Here is a 19,113-nt window from a genome sequence, read left to right as displayed (position 1 = left end):
TATTACGTAATAATTCATTAGATTTTCGACTAAAATCGCTTGCCCACTAATTTAACAATGTAGGTACGCAGACTTAGCATGGAAAAAACTGTCGTTGAATGAGCTGATTATAAATACGCGTGGTGTTATAATACTCTTGATAGGCATAATAATATATAGGTACTAATATAATATTATGATTTATATAATCACACGATTATCTCACAGTATTTCATAAATGCGTGTACTCCTATCTGTCTGTTTACCATCACGATATCCTGCATTCTTATTTCTGGCAGTCGTACATTTGACACCTTGTTATTGAAATGTTATTCTATATTGTATTATTACGAATACAAAATCGTATAATCTATTTGATGTGGCGGTAACGTGCCATGATAACGTTTGTGTTATCGACATTTAACCGTGGTTTATAGGTACCTATATAAACCCAAATAAGTGCAATCGAGCAAATCAGTGTGTAGCTGAACTCCGTTGTACTTATACTTATTACTTAAATTGTACTAATGATGGCTGGTTGGACATTTTTATTAGGGATACTCGTGTCATTGCAGGTTGCGCAGGTACATATCATCATGGCCGTCGTCATACTTTAATAAAGTTTTAAAAAATTATTTATCTTTAACCTTTGGTAACACGCTCGTGGTATAAATATTCGTATATAACGCATACAAATTAATGGAAAAAAAATCTTACCTAACAATTAATATACATCAATAATGAGTGAAAATAAAATGTATAATTTCTAACAAAAATATGTAAAATATACTTTGGTGATTAGTAAAATTGTATCAATAATACTAATATTATTTGAACGAATGAAGATTACCTCCCACGCGCGCAAATTTATGAGCTTTGATAGGTGCACGCTTTGTAGGTATATACGTTACTAAAGGTTAATAAATAATAACAATAATATTATAATGTCGTGTCATGCGATAAAATATTAACGATAATTATAGTATTTTATTCATATAAATATTTGATCGTATCATAAAATAATTTTCCGTGTTATTATAATGTTATAGGATGGCGTTCATTCGTGTACACTGCGAAGTCACAAGGCTCCAGGTCTACAGCCAGTGTGTTCCACTCCAGGTGCCGCCGATCCGACTCCAGCGATCCCACGCCGCACGCCGACCTCGTGTGCAACACCGACACACGGACGGCAATACCCCGACGCGTTAAATAAAATTCCAAGTATTTCACCCGTTTCGTTTAAGTCTTCAATATCAAATCCAGTTCCTGCTGCTGCACTTCCGCCGGTCTCAGTACCGCATTATTTATCGCCCGTCTCGGCGAGCACTTCCGGTAACGACCAAATTCTTATCGATCTCTTGCTCGAGTATTTCACTAAACTGAAACCGGCACACCGGTTACCGTTACCGCCGTTGAGCTCGTCATCTCGTAGTTTCACGCCTGCAAGTTTGCCTGTGCCATCATTAACGCCTACTCCTTATCCTGCAACGTCTAACCCGCAGATTAGCACGGCTCAACTACAACAGTTCCTTTCACTTTTGTTGTCTGTTTCAGGACCCGGCTCCGATTTATTAAATCCCGCAGTCCCCTCAGACCGTTTACTCCCATCTTTGTCGCCTGCTCCACCGGCACTCATCACTACTCCACCCCCTGCCGTCGCCACCGTATCCGAAAACGCTATACTCCAAGCAGCGGCAGCGTCAGCAGCGAAAACGGAAACAACCGAAAAAGTGGCCGCCAACGAGTCGAAATCGACATATGCAACAGAAACTGCAGCACCGTCCACGCCGCCGAGCCCATCTCCGGCCACAAACCCCGCGGACAGCGTAATCGCAAGCGATGCAGTCCTAACATCGGATCCCGGTTCTGCCAACGTACCTGCTTCGGCTCCTATTAACACATTAGACTCTACTTTCGTCGCGCCGGAAGCTTCCGGTTCCGCGTTAGGAGCGATCTCGGCGCCAGTATCGAACACCGTACCCGCCGCAGATACCGCCTCCGCGTCAACTTCCGACGTCGTGCCATCTGCACAACCTCCGTCGGGCATTACGACGACGCCAAGCATAGTATAAATTCCAGCAGTCCATGACAGTTAACGTGTTTCCCGTCTGTGGTCTATACATACACCTTGTGGTACTGTTTCAATTATCGTATGTATATATATAATATGTAGTATAGTTTTTACACTTAATATATTATAGTTTAGTACAAGTTATCGACCAAAATGTTATGTAGTTATTTTATAAATTATATGATTTTTGCGTTATACATAATGAAATAGCATAGCATGGTCATAGTGATAACTCACTGATAATCATATTATTATACCATGTCTTTTAAATAGTTTTTATTTTTAAATATTGAGTGACATTGAAGTTATATTATTTATAAGTAATTAATTTTATCGTGAGTATGATATTTACTCATCCAGAGTACCAAGATTGTTACAAATAATTTGTATATATAATGAATTAATAATAATATATATATAATATATATAATCAATTAAATAATTAAATTTAAATTGTTTTTTATGTTATTGATTTTAGAACTTAAATTATTAATGTATACATAGTATTATAAAGTTAATAGTTATAATGAATATTGTAATGAAATATTTTATGAAATAAAAATATAGCTAATTACCTATTGATAGATACATGGGTTATTGCTTACGAGTTAAGAAAAATAATAAGAGACCAAAAGTATATTATAATATTTGTTCATTGTATAATTTAAATGATATTATAATACATTCTATTTTTTTTTGACAGTAATTTTGTATTAAAGTTTTATGATGTTTAAAGAAATCATTAACATGGTTATATCATAGGGATTTTTTTGTACTATTTGAAGATCAAATTCTTAACTAATAACCATGTATACCAAAAAATTATACCAATAAATGTAGTAGATGGAAAAAAATCCCTGGTAGTATTATATTATTTTATAAATTTTATTATATGAAAAATAAAATTGAATATTGTATATTATGTTAAAAATTGTTATTTTATAATATATTAAATATTACTAAATATATAAATGTATTACATTATACGCATATAAAATGTATGCCAAAATAGGTACTCAAAATAAACGCGATCAAGATGTTATTCCAATTTCCAACTGACCAATTAGTTATTATTTGTTTCAGTTCCGGTTTAAAATATTAGATACCTAGTAGATAGAAGATACCACGCATCCTATAATCGTCGTAGGAGTGTTTTTCCAATGTATGTAAGTATTTTATAGGTATTCAGGTAGGTACACAATTAGAGATAATGAACTTTTTTCGATTGCAATAAATAGATGTTATAACGATCATATTATATGGTATAAGGTACCTATTATACGGCTATACTGCAAAGAAACTGCTGGTTCGGTATCTCGGTAAACTATTTATATTTCATTATTGTTAATAGTTATTTATACATTTTTTATTGTATTTTTTAGGTATAAGACAGTTTTTATAAAATAACAATTGTTAATATACCTAAAATACAATATTTATTTTATTTTTCATATATAATTTATTATACATATATTAAATTATTTATATTATCCACGGTATAATGCTACTGGAGATTTTTTAGCGGGGATTTATTTTCCACAATTCAATAAATGTATATCATTATATAACTGGAACTCACTCACTCAATATATTTAAAATAATACGTTGGGTTGTGAGTTGTGAGGTATATGAGTTCTGAATCTTAAAATATAGGTACCTACCTATGATTTTTTAGGCAATGAAGTTAACCAAGAATTGTGTAATGGTGATACATTGATATTAAATTTCACAAAATTCATTTTGTGTTAATATATTTAGATTGATTAGTAAACAATGTAAGTTAAATTGAAGACAATATGTATCCCTCTTCATAAAACGTTTTAGAAAAAATATATTTTATAAATTTTAAGTATTTAAAAAACAAATTTTTCCCGAAATATATATAATTTTTCTATTAACTATCGTAATAATTTACTATTTTTCTCTATTTTCAAAAACTGGATTTTGGATGAGTAATTTATAAGATATAAATATTTGGAGTTTTGATGAGTGGAGTGAAATGACACAGGAGTACCTATCCTGGTCAAATGCTGAGTCACTACTACTCCACTCATATAAACTTGAAATATTCATAGCTAATTGATTTTTATAAATTGAAATACTCCGAATAATACCTATCTTTCTTTGGCGGAAAGTACAAAAATAATGGATTAACTTCTCAGATGAATAGTAGGTATTGGTGAATTAAGGAGTAAGAGTGTAACTGATGTGTTAAGCTATAATTCAATTATAAATCAATGCATATGAGAAACTAACCTGAGCGAAGACAATTTACTTACCCAAGTATATCATATATTTTTTTATGTTTATATTAAATTATATTATTAGTAATTTATTGTATCTGAAAACAAAAGTTTTAAGCAGGTACCCATAAATAATATTTCGAATTAGAACAGCGTAACTAAAATTGTTACTATTCTAAATTTCGTAAGAATTTGGACTTAAAATGTCTATCGAAATAAAATGTGTTTACATCTACATTTTTTATAATCTTTTTGGTTACAGTATACCTAAATGACTTATGAAGAAACTTTGTATAAAATATTCAATCCTTAGTTATACAAAATGTACATTTTATAAATTCTTAACTACAAAATGATTTGTAATTTAGACTAAAATTGTAAAACTTTAAATTACAAATACAATAGTGAAATACTAATACAAACAATAACGCAGGTATCAAAAGGCATAAGTGTATTTTTATTATTTTTAAATGATTATCTTTATTAACAGCTAGGTAATGAGAAACTTTGTATTGAAATTTCAAGTTTTTTGTCAGAGCGAAAAATTTTTATCGACACAATCATATGATGATCACTCCGTTTATGGGATACGGACGTCGGACACCTATTGAGGTTGAAATACATAGGTTTATCTGAATATATTATACTATTTTCAAAATATTATATAATTTAAACTATATTTATAAATTACAACAAATTAATTTTTGTTCAAATATAGTGGTTTTAAATTTGTTATGAGTCAAATTGTTTCAATTTGTTTATCAAATTATAAATGTGTGTATTTATATACAATTAATTTATTTCAACATAATATCTACATATGAATATATTATATGTTTTAATCTTTTAATAATTAAATACTAAAGCATTGTTTTGTTTGAGATCAAAAAGAGTCAAAATATTTCAAAAATGTTACCATGTATGGAAAATTATTAAACAAATATTTTGTAAAAATTATATTTTTTTTATGATACCGAGGATCGGAGAAGAAATTATGCTGCCAGTACTTCTCTTCCGGTCCTTATAGAAGTTATCTAAGGTTATTAGTTTTTGAGTTACATTAAAAAAATTAATTCGATAAAATTTAATTTGTATAAAAATTCCCATTTACTTTTTTATCTATTAACTTACTGTAATGCTTTAATAGTAATTTTGTTATTTTTTAATAAAATAAAAAATAATATAATTATAATATATTTAAAAATGCTGCATATAAATATTATTATTGTGAAATTTAAGAATGGGTACAATAAAACGTAATTACCTAATTTATAATTAGTGTTAATTTTATCTACTCGTATGTATATCTGACTCCTACAGTTCAATATAAATTCTAAACATGTTTTAATAATATTCAATTTATTTTAAATGTTTAAAATTGTTGCTGTATTTGCCTAACTATATTGAATTAAAAATATAATTACTAAAATTTTGATACAATTTAAATTTTAAGAATGATGTGGAATGATAAATTATATTACGTACTTTATACCTCAGTTCGTATCCTTTATTTTACATATAATTAACAATATCATTAAATATATATTTAGTATATCATTATTATTCATGTTTTTTTCTATACAATATAACTTAGCTGGAAATTTAATAAATTGTAAATAATTATTAAAATTAATAATAATAGGTATAACAAAATATTACAAAATGCGTTGTTCCTACAATAACTTTTTATACATTTTATAATAGATAGCGTTGTTTAATATTAACTTTTATATCAAATACAATTTAATTAAATTAAATGGCGGGTAATTAATGTTTACAACCAGAACTTAATTTAGTATGAGATAGTGAGCATGGTAATGGCAAATGTGGTGTATGCGGTCGTATAACATTCTGAAGACATGGATCAATAGCAGTTGATGTCGAACCAGACAATTGTAGTGGTTTTTTGTGTTTTGAGTGACATAAGTTAATATCCGATGATGATGATAACGGATACGAGGTAGGTGTTAGAGTTGGTACAAGATTGAAATTTTTAACTCTTTCTAAAAATGGTTTTATATTTGGCAATGATGTGATAATGGGACTTGGGACTAAACCAGGAAAAGATGGATTAGAACCGGGTTTGATATTGGGAATTTTACTTAAAGCATCTGGTAATGAATTAAACGGTGGTATGCAGAGAACAGGTGATACTGAAGTAGTGTTTAATTTAGATATAGAATTTGAGTTTGTTGACGGTAAACATGGAGGGAGAGAAGTATTTGTAGCATTGGAAGAGGTTAAAAGATTAATTAAAATATTGGTGAGAAACTGATCATTACTAATGGATATATTTTGATTGGTGTCGGAACCGACAGGAACTGAATCAAATGTATTATTTGATGATATATTGAATACATTAGGATTTAACTCAGATAGTGGTCTATTAGTAGTAGACGTTGGTATTGGATTCGAATCAAGAGGAACTATTGGAGTGGTGTTTAATTTAGCCCGAAGAATTGAATTTAATGACGGCAGTGGAGGTAATGAAGAAGTATGATTAGATAACAAGTTTTTAATCAATAGTTTCATAAATTCTGGATTATAACCAAAAGATATGCCTGAACTGGGTAGAGGTGTCATGGACATCAGTATTTGTTGAAGACGAGAAATCGAACCATTTGAATGATTATGGATTATAGTTGATGAACAAGAACTTGACGACTCAGACGATGTTCCACATGCAGGTGATATGTTAAGTGGCCTTATAATTGGAGCCGATACGGGCGTTGTGTTCAATGTGGGCGTGGCATGTGTTTTAGTTTGTAATGGAGAAGAAGACAACCCAGTTTTTGCTTGAGAGGCCAATAATAGTTTATGTAAAAGATTTATAAAGACTGGATTGTAACTGTAAGATGAAGTTGGAGTAGACATTGAAGATTCTACCGGTATTGAAACTGGCGCATTACTTGGTGCTGGAAATTCTTCAGGTGCTATTTCTGGTCCGTGTTCTAGAACTGGTGTCGGAGTGAGTGTTGGAGATTTCTCAGGAACTGGTACTGGAACTGGATGGTTAGATGATGAGGGTGAACCACACACCACGTCTGATAATTCACTCAACAAAGGCCCGACAGGGTGAGATATAGAATATGGTTTTTTACCTGGAACTACGTTTTTGTTTGACGTTGCTGTAAGTAGAGGGCACGGTGAAGACATGTCTTGAGAAATGGTTGGTATAGAAGATATGGCTGGGCTATTAGCATGACTCGAACTAGACGAGGAATCAAAAGGTGAAGATATTGCAATTGAAACCGGTGTAAGGTGTGAGTTAGATGTAGAATCAGACGTTGAAGGCAAACACGAATGAGATGAACCATGTTTATGACTTCGCAATGAACATGAAAAAGCACCATCCTATAACACACCAAATAAAATGTTTCATTAAAATGTATACAATTTTTATTTTTTTAGTTTTAAATAATAACCTTAGCAACTAACACCATAACTATCATGGCTAAAATCTTTAAGTCACCCATAATATTATTTGAGTTGTTAGCAGTTATTCTGTAGCACACAAACTCTTACCAGAAATTATTTTCCTTAGGGTTTATATACCAGTAAATTTCGATAAAATATATATATTATTTAAGCACGTTGTTACAGAATAAAAACCGATTATCACTAAACATTATATTTTATCAAGGTGTCAAATATAACTGTAAAATAACTAAAAATGTACATATTTATGTAATACTATAACATTTGAGATTAAACCAAGGATATAACAGATAATCTTATATGAATTATTACGATTGTTCTTCTTTGCATTAAATAAAATGTAGGTAAAAATATTTTAATACAAAATCTGTAAACTGAAACATTGTATATGTCGAGTATTTAGTAAATCACTGTGATAGATGTGTTAAATCTGAATCCAGTGATAGATAATTGGTTAAATAAAAAAAAAAACTGATTGAGGGGAGATAGACCTTCTATGATTGTTAACCAATAATTTTAATGATATTTTATTATATATTTATATTGCTACAACAGTATAGTTTATATAAAGTCACATAAAGAGTATAATCTGTACTAATATTCGCCAAAAACAAAGCTCGTATAATATTTTATAATAATAAATTTAATATTATTTCATTATTATTAGGTATATAATGTAATATTTAAAAATTTCATTGCATATGGTAAGTAATTATATTTATATTAGCGAATATTTTAAGTTCTTAAATAACAAAATTAGTAATATTTTTGAACTACAAAAAAATAACTAGAAATATAGTTTTTGTTTGAATATCCTTTCGTCGAAATTCGAACTTGAAATTTCTATGAAAAAGGAAAAACGTTTCTATTACTTTATTTATCATCAATATGTTTTAAATTTTTGTAAAAGCAACTTATATAAGTAACTAAGTATTTAATACTCAAGAATTGCATTTTTAACAACAAAATAAATTGCAAATTTTTGTGATTTTTACGAATTTTGTTCGAATGTGAACTTCAAACACTAATAAAAAAAATTGTAGCAATATAATGTATTCAATGTTTTTAGACAGCTATAAATACAACTTATGAAACTACTTGTATTAGATGTATTAAATTTTTAAACTATTTTTCGAAACATAATATTTTTATCAATATTTGTGGAAAAAAACTTTAAAAAAATTATTTGACTACAGATAATAAATATTATAAAAAGAACCAAAATATATTATACCAATGTCCAAAAAATTCTATTACATAACACTACGTTAAATAATAAGTAAAAAATTTAAATACTTATATATTATGGTGATTTATTTTTGAATTAAAATAGAAAATAAAATCGATGAAGCCAAAAACTAATGTCGCGTTAATTTTTACGAATTTTTAAATTTCTACACCGATTAGAAGAAATCTCCTACCTGAAATCATAACCAAATTTAAATAATAAAGCTATTTTACTACTTTTTAGTATGCGAGACTTAAAGATAATACACGCAATTAATGTTATAAAACTAATAGGTAGGTTACCTGCCTACCATTCATTTAAATTGTTGTTAAGCATATTCAATGTATTCAATATAGATTCATACCTTCCTTCTTTGTTAAATTCAAACAAACCCCTATAAACAATATTTAGATTTATCCAAACAAAATAAACATTTTAAAATTACTTATTGTAATGTATTTTGAATAATTTGTATAAAATATATCATAATATAAACTATAAAGTATAGAAAAGTATAATTTACGTAAAATAAATTTTTAAATTTTTAAATTATTTGTTTATTAGAATGCCTTATAAATATCACTGCAACTTTGCGTTTCATAATTAAATAATTAAATAATTATAATTACTATACAGTATATTTAGGTACGTAAACACTAAAATTAATGTACCTACAAACCACAATTATATTTGACTTTAATGATGTATTATTATTATTTTATCGGAAACAGAGTTACACCTCAGTTGGCATTTAATACGATAACACCGTATTCAGATGTCTGGATGTTAAAATAAAGTACTTAAATTAGTACAAAGAATATATTAGACATAAGCAATAAAATAATTTTTCACCATAAATTACGACCTATGGTCAGTAATAATAATAAACGACACACTCACGTTTAATAACTCTAATCAGTGTTTTGCTAAAAGTGACTTTTATTGAGGAAGTAGTACGTCATATTTATCATAGATTTAATATCACCATTGAGGCTTATAAACCGTAAGACATTATTTCAACAGCATTTAGCGCAATCCGTAAAAATGTGTATATCGATATCATTAAAATAAAGTCGATTGTAAAAATTGGTCGAATTCTGTACTCTAAAAAAAATCAAAATGTTATTAAATAACGCGAAAAATGTTCATGCTGTATTTGTATAGGTGATAGAATTTATTTATTTAACAATAAAATTTGTCTCAATATTTACGCAAATAAAAATGAGCTATAAATAAATGATGAATTTATTGTTTGAGTAAATTATATTAATAGTAGTAATTATTTTATTTAAGTATAATAATTATACTAAACATAAAGGTATATATTATAATTTATGAAATCGCTCATATTAAACTGGACAAACAAATTACCTACTACGTGTATCGACATCATAGAACTGCGTTAGAAATTTTTTTATAATTTTTTGTCCAATTCATTTATATTATGATAATTAATTATTTTATAAATTATTTATTTATTCTAACATTATTACTTAGGTAATTAAATTACTTTATTACACATCAGTAAAAAGCACCTACAAATAGTTTAAAATTAATTTAACTATTTTGAAAATTTTATTGGATGTGGTAAATGAAGGTTATTGAGAAATATTTCGAGTTTCAACGATAAACTATTATTAAATTACAACTAGATATCAAAAACTGTTTTAGGAAATATCGTAATTTTACGTTTGCATATCCAATATCATTAAAATTTGAAATTCAATCACTCATTGATATGATGTGTTTTACGATAAACTTTTTATTAAATTACCATTAAACAAATTTATAAATAACCTTGTATTACGTTTTTAAATCTTAGGTGTTGTGGAGAATAGACATTTTATGAATTTTAACATTTTTAACTACGAAATAAATAAACACATAATTTAAGAATAATTCAAGTAAATAGTTTTTAAATTTTCACGATTTTGTCATAATTCTAATTTCAAATGTTTTTTTAATGTGAATATTTTTCTAAATAAATTAAGAAGAACCTTATTGTTTTACTAAATTATTAGTTACACGTAAAGTTATTAGTTTATTTGAAATACGTCATCACATTTATTATATTCTTATATATACTTAAAATATAAAATATTATAATTGTACATATTTATATTATTTTATTTATATATATACGAGATGGTATATAATTTTTATTAATTTATTGTTACTTATTTGGTAGTCAATACCTAACGTAAAAGGTAGAACAGTATGAACAGGTTAGGTTGAACCTATACCTAAAAATGCAATAGCTCAATATTAATATTAATATTTTTAACATTGCGTTTAGTATAAAGTATAGTAATACAGCGAAACCTCTTTATAGAACGTAATCGTATAGAGCCAAACATTTTTCCGTCATAGAGAGATAGAAATTGCATATTATATTATTTGCGCTGGGATTATTGACTTTTTCTGTTAAGGAGGATTCCGTTTAATAGAGGGTCCGTTATAAAGAAGTTTTACTATAATAAAGATCAGTAATTTAAAATCCTAACAAATATTTTTAAATAACAAATAAATAATCAAAATCGATTCTCATTGTAGAGATTATGTATTATTTACATACCTGAGATACCTCAGACAGTTTATTTTCAATTTTGTCAGTACCTATATCTACTTCTCCCAATAGCAGTTTAGCAAACATAAAATTGAAGCAGTAACATAATGTTAAGAACATTATATTTTTGGTGCTTAAATGTGTAGGCCTTAATATAATATTTCAATTTTAAAACGAAATATGACCATTAACTATAAAATTGTGCAGTTTTTATTGTACAATTTTAATTTTACATATTTTACAAAGTAATTAAAACAATTGGAATATTGTAATTATTACAAATTATTTGTAAAAAATATAACATAAAACAATATGAATAATATTCTTAACTTTAAGTACTATCTGTACACTATATCAAAAAATGTGTGAAAAATCGAACACTGAGCATATTTTGAGTTCATTTAAAAAATAATTTGGAATTTTACTTTTACAGCTTATTATTTTTTTAATTTTAATATTATATTCGTAAAACTATATGTATACACTATACATATTGGGATTTGGTACTGGCTACTATATTAATTTACAACTGCAGCCTACAAACAATAAGTAGGTATTTAATAGGAGTGTGTTGTAGTATAACTGATAAGAGATTTTTATGAATATAGGCTAAAATTTCTACCGTAATGGCCGTAGCCATTTTACAGTAATAATGAAATATCAGGCATTTTCCTTCAATAAGTAATCAAAAATACCTATATCTAACAATTATATTTAAAGTTATAGTTTTAAAATAACAATAAATAAATAAATAAATACATTTGAATTATTAGCAATTATAATATTTATTTAATAGTTATATTGTTTTTACTTTTTTGCTATATTATGTTTAATATAATGCAAGTAAAATAAATATCAAAAATATATTATTAAAAATCAAATTACATAAACCAAAATAATAACAATAATAATAATAATAATTCTTGAATTATTAACAGTTGTAAATAAAATACCTAAGCATCATTGATCCCGGCTAAAATATTATCGTCTAAATATCTTAATATTTGGTGAAAGTTGGACTTAGTTTTAGGTAGTAACAAAAAATATTTTTGAAAGAAAATTTTGGGTGATGGATAATGTACAATGGAAAAAGTAGTATCTCATTTTGAAAGAAAATAAATCAACCAGTACATTTTTTCTCGTAATAATTATTATAGAATATAGGTATACCGTATATGGTAGCTGCAGGTACCTAATAATCGTCACTAGTTTATGGTACTTTAGAATTGGGTGCATAATATTAGACCGATGTGGTTTAACCAAATGGCATGTGGTAAATGCGGCATACCTATATAATATACGAATTCGTAATGTTTTGTGATTAAAATATAATATTTTATCAAAAGCATTAAATGACTAATTTCGTTTAATTTTGTCACACTATCTGAAAGTCAACTGCGAGTGGACCCGATAAGATAGGTGTGCGCGACAGTGTTATATAGTTACGAAATATGAACAGTACACTTCCTTAAAATTTATATAACAGTTAGTCAAAAAAACAAATTTAAATTTCTGATTTCCTTCGTTTTAATCAAACCGCCACCTTTTGACACTGATGAGCAGAGATGCCTAATATTCTATTTATTTTAAAACAAAAAACATTTTTATTTCCAATTTTCAAGTTGATTTGATTAAATTCGTTTCATATAATTATTGCAAATATTTTTTATATGACGTGACCGTAACAATAACAATTTTAATTATTCATCATCTTTTACTCGTATAATAATTTAATAATAGTTGTAATCATTTCAGTTAATATTTCATTGATAAAAAAAAAAAAAAAAAAACAATAACAATATTATAGTGTAGGTATTAAAATTTTTAAAACAGTTATCTACGCAAATTCTTCGTGACAAAAAAAATTGTAACAATGCACGCGATATTAAAACACTTCAATTAGATTAGGTAGTTAAGTAATATATAATATTTAGATATAATAATAAGTTTAATAAGTAATAACACATAATAAAAAAGTATTATCGGATCTGTAACATTCAGTTATCTGAAATAATTCGTATATCTTATAGCATAATATTATAATACCTACCTACATTATAATATGAATGTGATTATTGCAAAGCAGGTATTCGCTGCAGAACAACAAAATGACCAACGAGTTTGTTTTAATCTGACGATAGTAATATTATAATGATTATATCTACCTATGCATTTATTGTAATAAACGACATATCCAAATTTAAGTAAATAAAAGATAGGTATGCGTAAACCGGCTATCCGAATAAAAATAAAATTACTGCCGTCGTTAAAAATGAATAATGTACGTGCATAACTTAAAATTGATATTATGTTGTACTATAAACATATTACAAGTTTTCCAAATTTACGTAAGCTACAACACAATAACCGGTTTCCCACGAATCACCTGATACTTATCAGGTACACCACATTAATTAAACGGACAAAAAGTGTTCTGGCGATTGCTAATATTAGTATATTATATTTTGTCAAGTACCTACCTTTAATCATGAGTTTTTTGGCTGTTCCGTTGATTTAAGATTTTAGTTACATTTACCGACAATCATTGCGTGTAGTAGTAGTGTACCATTGACCAATAATTGAACTTGTACTTATGTCCTGTACAGTGTATACTATTCCAACGACATGGCATCTACTTACGATCCACCTACCAGTATATACCAACCACATATTGGTCAAGTACCTATACCAGCTGTTAGAATGCGACTTTAGGTACTTCTACGTTGAGTTACGTTCCTGGAGTGCAAAAGAAGATAAAACAAAAGATGCAAACCTTTTTTTGTTTCACTTGATACTAATTGCTCTAATATTTCAAAAGATTCTTGAGATACATTTTTCAAAATGACTACATCTATATGTATTTATATCCTACATCTAGTTGATAACTGTTTACTCAGAAACAGAATAGGTGGGTAATTTTAAAGGATGAGAGCTAAAACACTGGCTACCAAATAATAGAGTAGGTACTTAATACCAACTTAAATTTAAAAGTCAACTGTTAATACTTTTAATTAAGTCAAAATGGCTTGTGGCTGAATGTATAAGTCAAAATGCTTGCAATTAAGTTAAAATGATAAGTATTATACATTTTAGACTCTTAGATTTTTATCTAGCAAACATTTTCTCAGTATAAACAAAAGAAAAGCGGGTAAGTCGTGGATGTTGCTCTGCTGTTACAAGACGTGGGTTACTGTAATGGATGGAATTAAATTTGAATCCAATGATATTATATGAATGTACACGAAAAACGACTCTGAACGGAGACGGTTTATCTGTCTAGGATATATTATAAATTATTAAAAATGTCCAAATCTTAAATTAAAAAAGAAAATTTTTTATATTGTTTATTAAAAGTTCAAATTTTGACTAAATACGTAAAAATTACGTCAATGTTCAAATTATCTTAGATAGAAATTCATAAAAGTTTCATTTTAAAATTTAATACAAGGCTCCTAACATATTTTTACAATAGCAGTTGATAAATAAAAGAAATATATACTTACAATTTTTTTTACAAGCATTAAAATTTTGAAATTTGACAACACATGTAAAAATCACGAAAATTCATAAAAAAATTTCTTTTTTAATTTAAGATTTGAACATTTTTAATAATTTATAATATATCCTAGACAGATAAACCGTCTCTGTTCAAATCGTTTTTCGTATACAATGATTTAATATCATTGGATTCGAAATTTAATTCCATCCATTACAGTAAGTCAGTAACCCACTTGTAACCTACTGTACAGCAGAGTGACATCCACAAATTACCCGCTTTTTTTAAATACATTAACTATTTATACAGGACATATGACATATTCGAATTTTTTAAGTAATAATTTGAGTTCTCTTTAAACAGGTATGGGTATAATTTTTAATTTAATTAATACAATTTTTCTCATAATTTATTTGCTATAATTTTTAAACTTTTTACCTGTTTTTAATTTATAATCAACGATGTCCTTCTATTTATTGAATTCATATGGTATAATAATTGAGTAACAATGTAATCGAATTGCATTAGATAAAAATAAGGTTTTCCTTATTTATTTTCCCTCCAAGATATTTTTACTTCAGAACTACAATATATATATATATCAACGACTATAATCACTAATGGATATAATTGTATATTATTTTTTTCCACGATAATTTATGCTAATTTAAGTCAACTTATATAATTGAAATTTGGTTTAGAGCATACTACCTATAAGGAAAATGATGTATTTCCAGGTTTTTAACCTAACTACACTACTAATTTAAAAAAAAAAAAATTAAGCATTAATTTTCAACTATTATGACATAATAATATTTATTAATATAATTATAATTTATAATCAAAAAATGAAATCCGTCAAGGTCAAACAATAGGTATTTATAGTTTAAATATTTGCTTTGTAAACATATTACCTTTATTTTGTGCGTGTTATAATTCAAAACCAATATGAATATATTAACATAATGTATCAACATATATGATTATTATATAATACCTACACAAACTTCTTTGTTATAATATATTATACAGAGCTAAATATTACCTAGTGACGGGTGGGAGTAAGAATAGCAGTGCAAAGCTCAATAAAATCATCTCTAAAATAAAAAAAAGCGGATAAGTGGATGTCGCTCTGCTGTATAGTAAGTTGAAAGTGGGTTACTGTAATGGATGGTATTAAATTTGAATTCAATGATATAATACCATTGTATACGAAAGACGATTCTGAACTGAGATGGTTTGTTAGTATAGAATATTTTATACTGTATTAATTATATTGTTATTATTTCAAAAAAAAAATTTAGAATTACATACCTATAAAATAAATACAAAATTAATCAAAATAGATTTATTATGTATCCGACTCACTCAGTCATTCATTGTCTAAACAATATATTATAGAAAATATTAGTATAACTAGTATAAGTCATTAACAATATTAACTATTACAATTAAAATACAAAATATACTTAAGAAATTTTAAGTACTCACGAACAATATTTTTAATTACAACAATATGACTAAAATTATTATTCCTAGTTATTAAGTAGGTATGTAATTTTTTCAAAATTTAAATAATTATAAAAAAATAATTGTGTTTGTATAGTTTGTAGATTATTTTTGTTACAGAATTAACTACCTTGATTTAAATTTTCAGTCCTATAAAAGTTAAACGTTTTATACATTTTTAACAACTAAATAATTTGTAAATTTTGTCGAAATTTGAGCTGTAAACAGTTATATATATAAAAAAAAAAATAATAAGTCTATGTATTTTTAATATATTCCAACACTAATATATCAACTTATGGGGAAATTTAAATTCAATTTTCAATTTTCAACCAAATGAACGAAATTTTATTGATATTTAAGAATAAAAAAACGAAAATTTCAAATGTCTATATTATATAACTTTAAAAAAGTTGAAATATTTTGAAAATTTTATCAAGTATTATATATATATTGGTAAAATAGGCATATGGTAATATTTTCAGGAATCTACAGTAATTTATTTTAAAAAAACAACAAAATAAGAACATCGATAGGTACAAGAGAAATCAAGTAAATATCCAACGTTGTAACAATTTGGAATTCAAATACTCATATTAAAATGTAATTTGACTTTCCGGTAGACATTTTTTATTTGATAAAAGTAGAAAAACTTGTGAAGAATTTTGTATTGAATTTAATAAATATGAAATTAATTTTTATGAATTTCTAACATAAAATAAATAACAAATTTTCGTGATTATTAAGTATTTTTGTTAAAATTTCAACTTTCAATGCTTATTAAAACAAATTGTGACTGTATTTTTAATATTTGTCAACTAAAATATATGAGAATAGCCTTGTGTCAGATGTTGAAGCTTTTTTTATCTAACTAATAAAATGTCATTGTCTTTTATAAAAAAAAGATTGAAAATTAAAATGTCTATAAATAACTTTAAAATTTTTTTAATATTTTGAAAATTTTATTAAGAATAGGAAATGCCTGTATAAATATTCAGTGAAAATTTCATTCATCTACGGTAATTTGTTTTTGAGGTGCACCAATATCCAAAATCGATTTTGTGTAAAAATTCCCTTTTTTCCTTAATTTTTAATTTTGTTATTGTTTTTTCCAGCATTTTGAAAACTACTGGGAACCTTAAACTTTTACCTCTCCAATGACTCAACTAGATTCACTCACCAGTAAAGCTATAGGTACTAAAGAATTATTTCGACTACTTATCGTGTAGGTAGGTACGTAGAAATAAAAATACATATCACTGTAAAATCAATGAGTAAAATTAAACTTTTCGATCAGTATCTAACAAATAATTCTCATTATTAAATGTAATACTATAAGTCTATTAACTACAATTTTTATTAAAATATGCTATACTATAAGACCTATATTATTATTGTTCAATAATAGTTTTACCATTTCATGCTAAATGATTAATTTTAAAACTTAAGAAAGGTGATAATAATTATAATACGTAAATAATTCAAACTATATTAACCAATAGATTAATAAGGAAGTTAAATAAATGTATAAATATTTAAAACAGTATTCTGCAAAGTATAAACTTTAAAACTTAATTTGATATTTAAAATAACTGTGGAAAGGGACACTAACTAATTTCTATGGGGATCCATTTTTAAACTTACCAAACTTTTTGCGATCCAAACAGTTTCAATGACTTTTACATACGTTAACCTAAAATAGGTATATATATATATATATTATACATTTGTATTTATACTTATTTATTTATTCATAATGTATTTTAAACACGTTATAAATAAGTAGGTAGGTATATAATATATTTTATAAATTTGTATATATAATTTCACCACATTAGCTATTCCTCATTTATGATATTATACAGATTATTTTACTAAAATCATTTTTTTTTTATCGTGTAATATAAATTCTATATTATACAAATTTGAAAACTACACCATTGATAAGGGCCCACAGTAAAGTGTTCGTGGTCCGTAACCTGTACTAGCACGTCATGGTGTATATGGCAGAAAAAATATGATGGGCTTCTTCACACACGGTGTATACGGCGTGTGCGACGCAGTTCGTATTATCTCGGACGGTTGAGGGTAATTACCTGACGGCACAAGATAGCATGGTCAATTATTACGACCGTTGAACCGATAACAAATATAAGAATACTCACTTCAGATGGTGGCATGCAAGTGTAATGCATTTTCATGGGGGGCCTTATCATACAATGTTTAGGGTATCTATACATTATACAACATATATTTTTTAAATGGTAATTAAAAAACATATAGAGGGGGATATACGAAATTCCGGAGGGGCTATAGCCCACTAAGCCTCCCCCATTCTACGCCTATAGATGATGGCTGTGTTATTAAACAAATCATTAAAAGCTTCCCAAGGAAAAACTTTTGAGCAGACCGATTAAAAAATGATATCGGTCAACGCGCGCTCGTATTACAAAATGGCGAAAGCAAACCGCGAAAAAACGGTTAACTATCAACAAAGAAACTAGAGGGAAATACGAGAGCAATATTATAAACGATAATTATATTGGCCACGTAAGTTGTAACATTAAACATTTAAGCAAATTA

At 26.8% G+C, this 19,113-nt stretch overlaps 2 protein-coding genes across 3 annotated transcripts; one reads left to right on the top strand and one right to left on the bottom strand.

The window, feature by feature from the left end:
* The first annotated feature begins 419 nt into the window (after positions 1-419).
* LOC107166306 (uncharacterized) lies at positions 420-2,972 on the top strand. Its single transcript, XM_015514903.2, has 2 exons — positions 420-563; positions 1,029-2,972. Exons 1-2 carry the CDS (start codon positions 507-509, stop codon positions 2,049-2,051), a joined length of 1,080 nt encoding a protein of 359 aa, XP_015370389.2. The 5' UTR covers positions 420-506; the 3' UTR covers positions 2,052-2,972.
* Positions 2,973-4,729: 1,757 nt separating this feature from the next.
* On the bottom strand, positions 4,730-7,800 carry LOC107166305 (uncharacterized). 2 transcript variants are annotated; one of them, XM_015514902.2, is made up of 3 exons: positions 7,719-7,800; positions 7,395-7,647; positions 4,730-7,298 (listed from the first exon to the last, which is right to left on the bottom strand). In XM_015514902.2, exons 1-3 carry the CDS (start codon positions 7,767-7,769, stop codon positions 6,061-6,063), a joined length of 1,542 nt encoding a protein of 513 aa, XP_015370388.2. In that variant the 5' UTR covers positions 7,770-7,800; the 3' UTR covers positions 4,730-6,060. The 2 variants fall into 2 exon arrangements, with proteins under 2 accessions (XP_015370388.2, XP_015370386.2); XM_015514900.2 differs by having other exon boundaries at positions 4,730-7,647.
* Positions 7,801-19,113: the final 11,313 nt, after the last annotated feature.

The sequence above is a fragment of the Diuraphis noxia genome, unplaced genomic scaffold (genome assembly GCF_037042655.1).
Source record: "Diuraphis noxia isolate RWA-SAM2 unplaced genomic scaffold, SU_Dnox_SAM2 contig0001, whole genome shotgun sequence".
In the NCBI taxonomy this organism is placed as follows: Eukaryota; Metazoa; Arthropoda; class Insecta; order Hemiptera; family Aphididae; genus Diuraphis; species Diuraphis noxia.
Note: the sequence above shows the minus strand (reverse complement) of the source record. Positions and strands in the feature narration are given on the sequence as shown.

What these genes read in the sequence shown, in the direction of transcription:
- LOC107166306 (XM_015514903.2), top strand. Translation starts at nt 507, where the DNA reads ATGATGGCTGGTTGGACATTTTTATTAGGGATACTCGTGTCATTGCAG. An exon ending in TGTCATTGCAGGTTGCGCAG is followed by an intron (nt 564 to 1,028) that starts GTACATATCATC and finishes ATAATGTTATAG; the next exon opens with GATGGCGTTCATTCGTGTAC.
- LOC107166305 (XM_015514900.2), bottom strand. Translation starts at nt 7,769, where the DNA reads ATGGGTGACTTAAAGATTTTAGCCATGATAGTTATGGTGTTAGTTGCT. An exon ending in TTATGGTGTTAGTTGCTAAG is followed by an intron (nt 7,648 to 7,718) that starts GTTATTATTTAA and finishes GGTGTGTTATAG; the next exon opens with GATGGTGCTTTTTCATGTTC.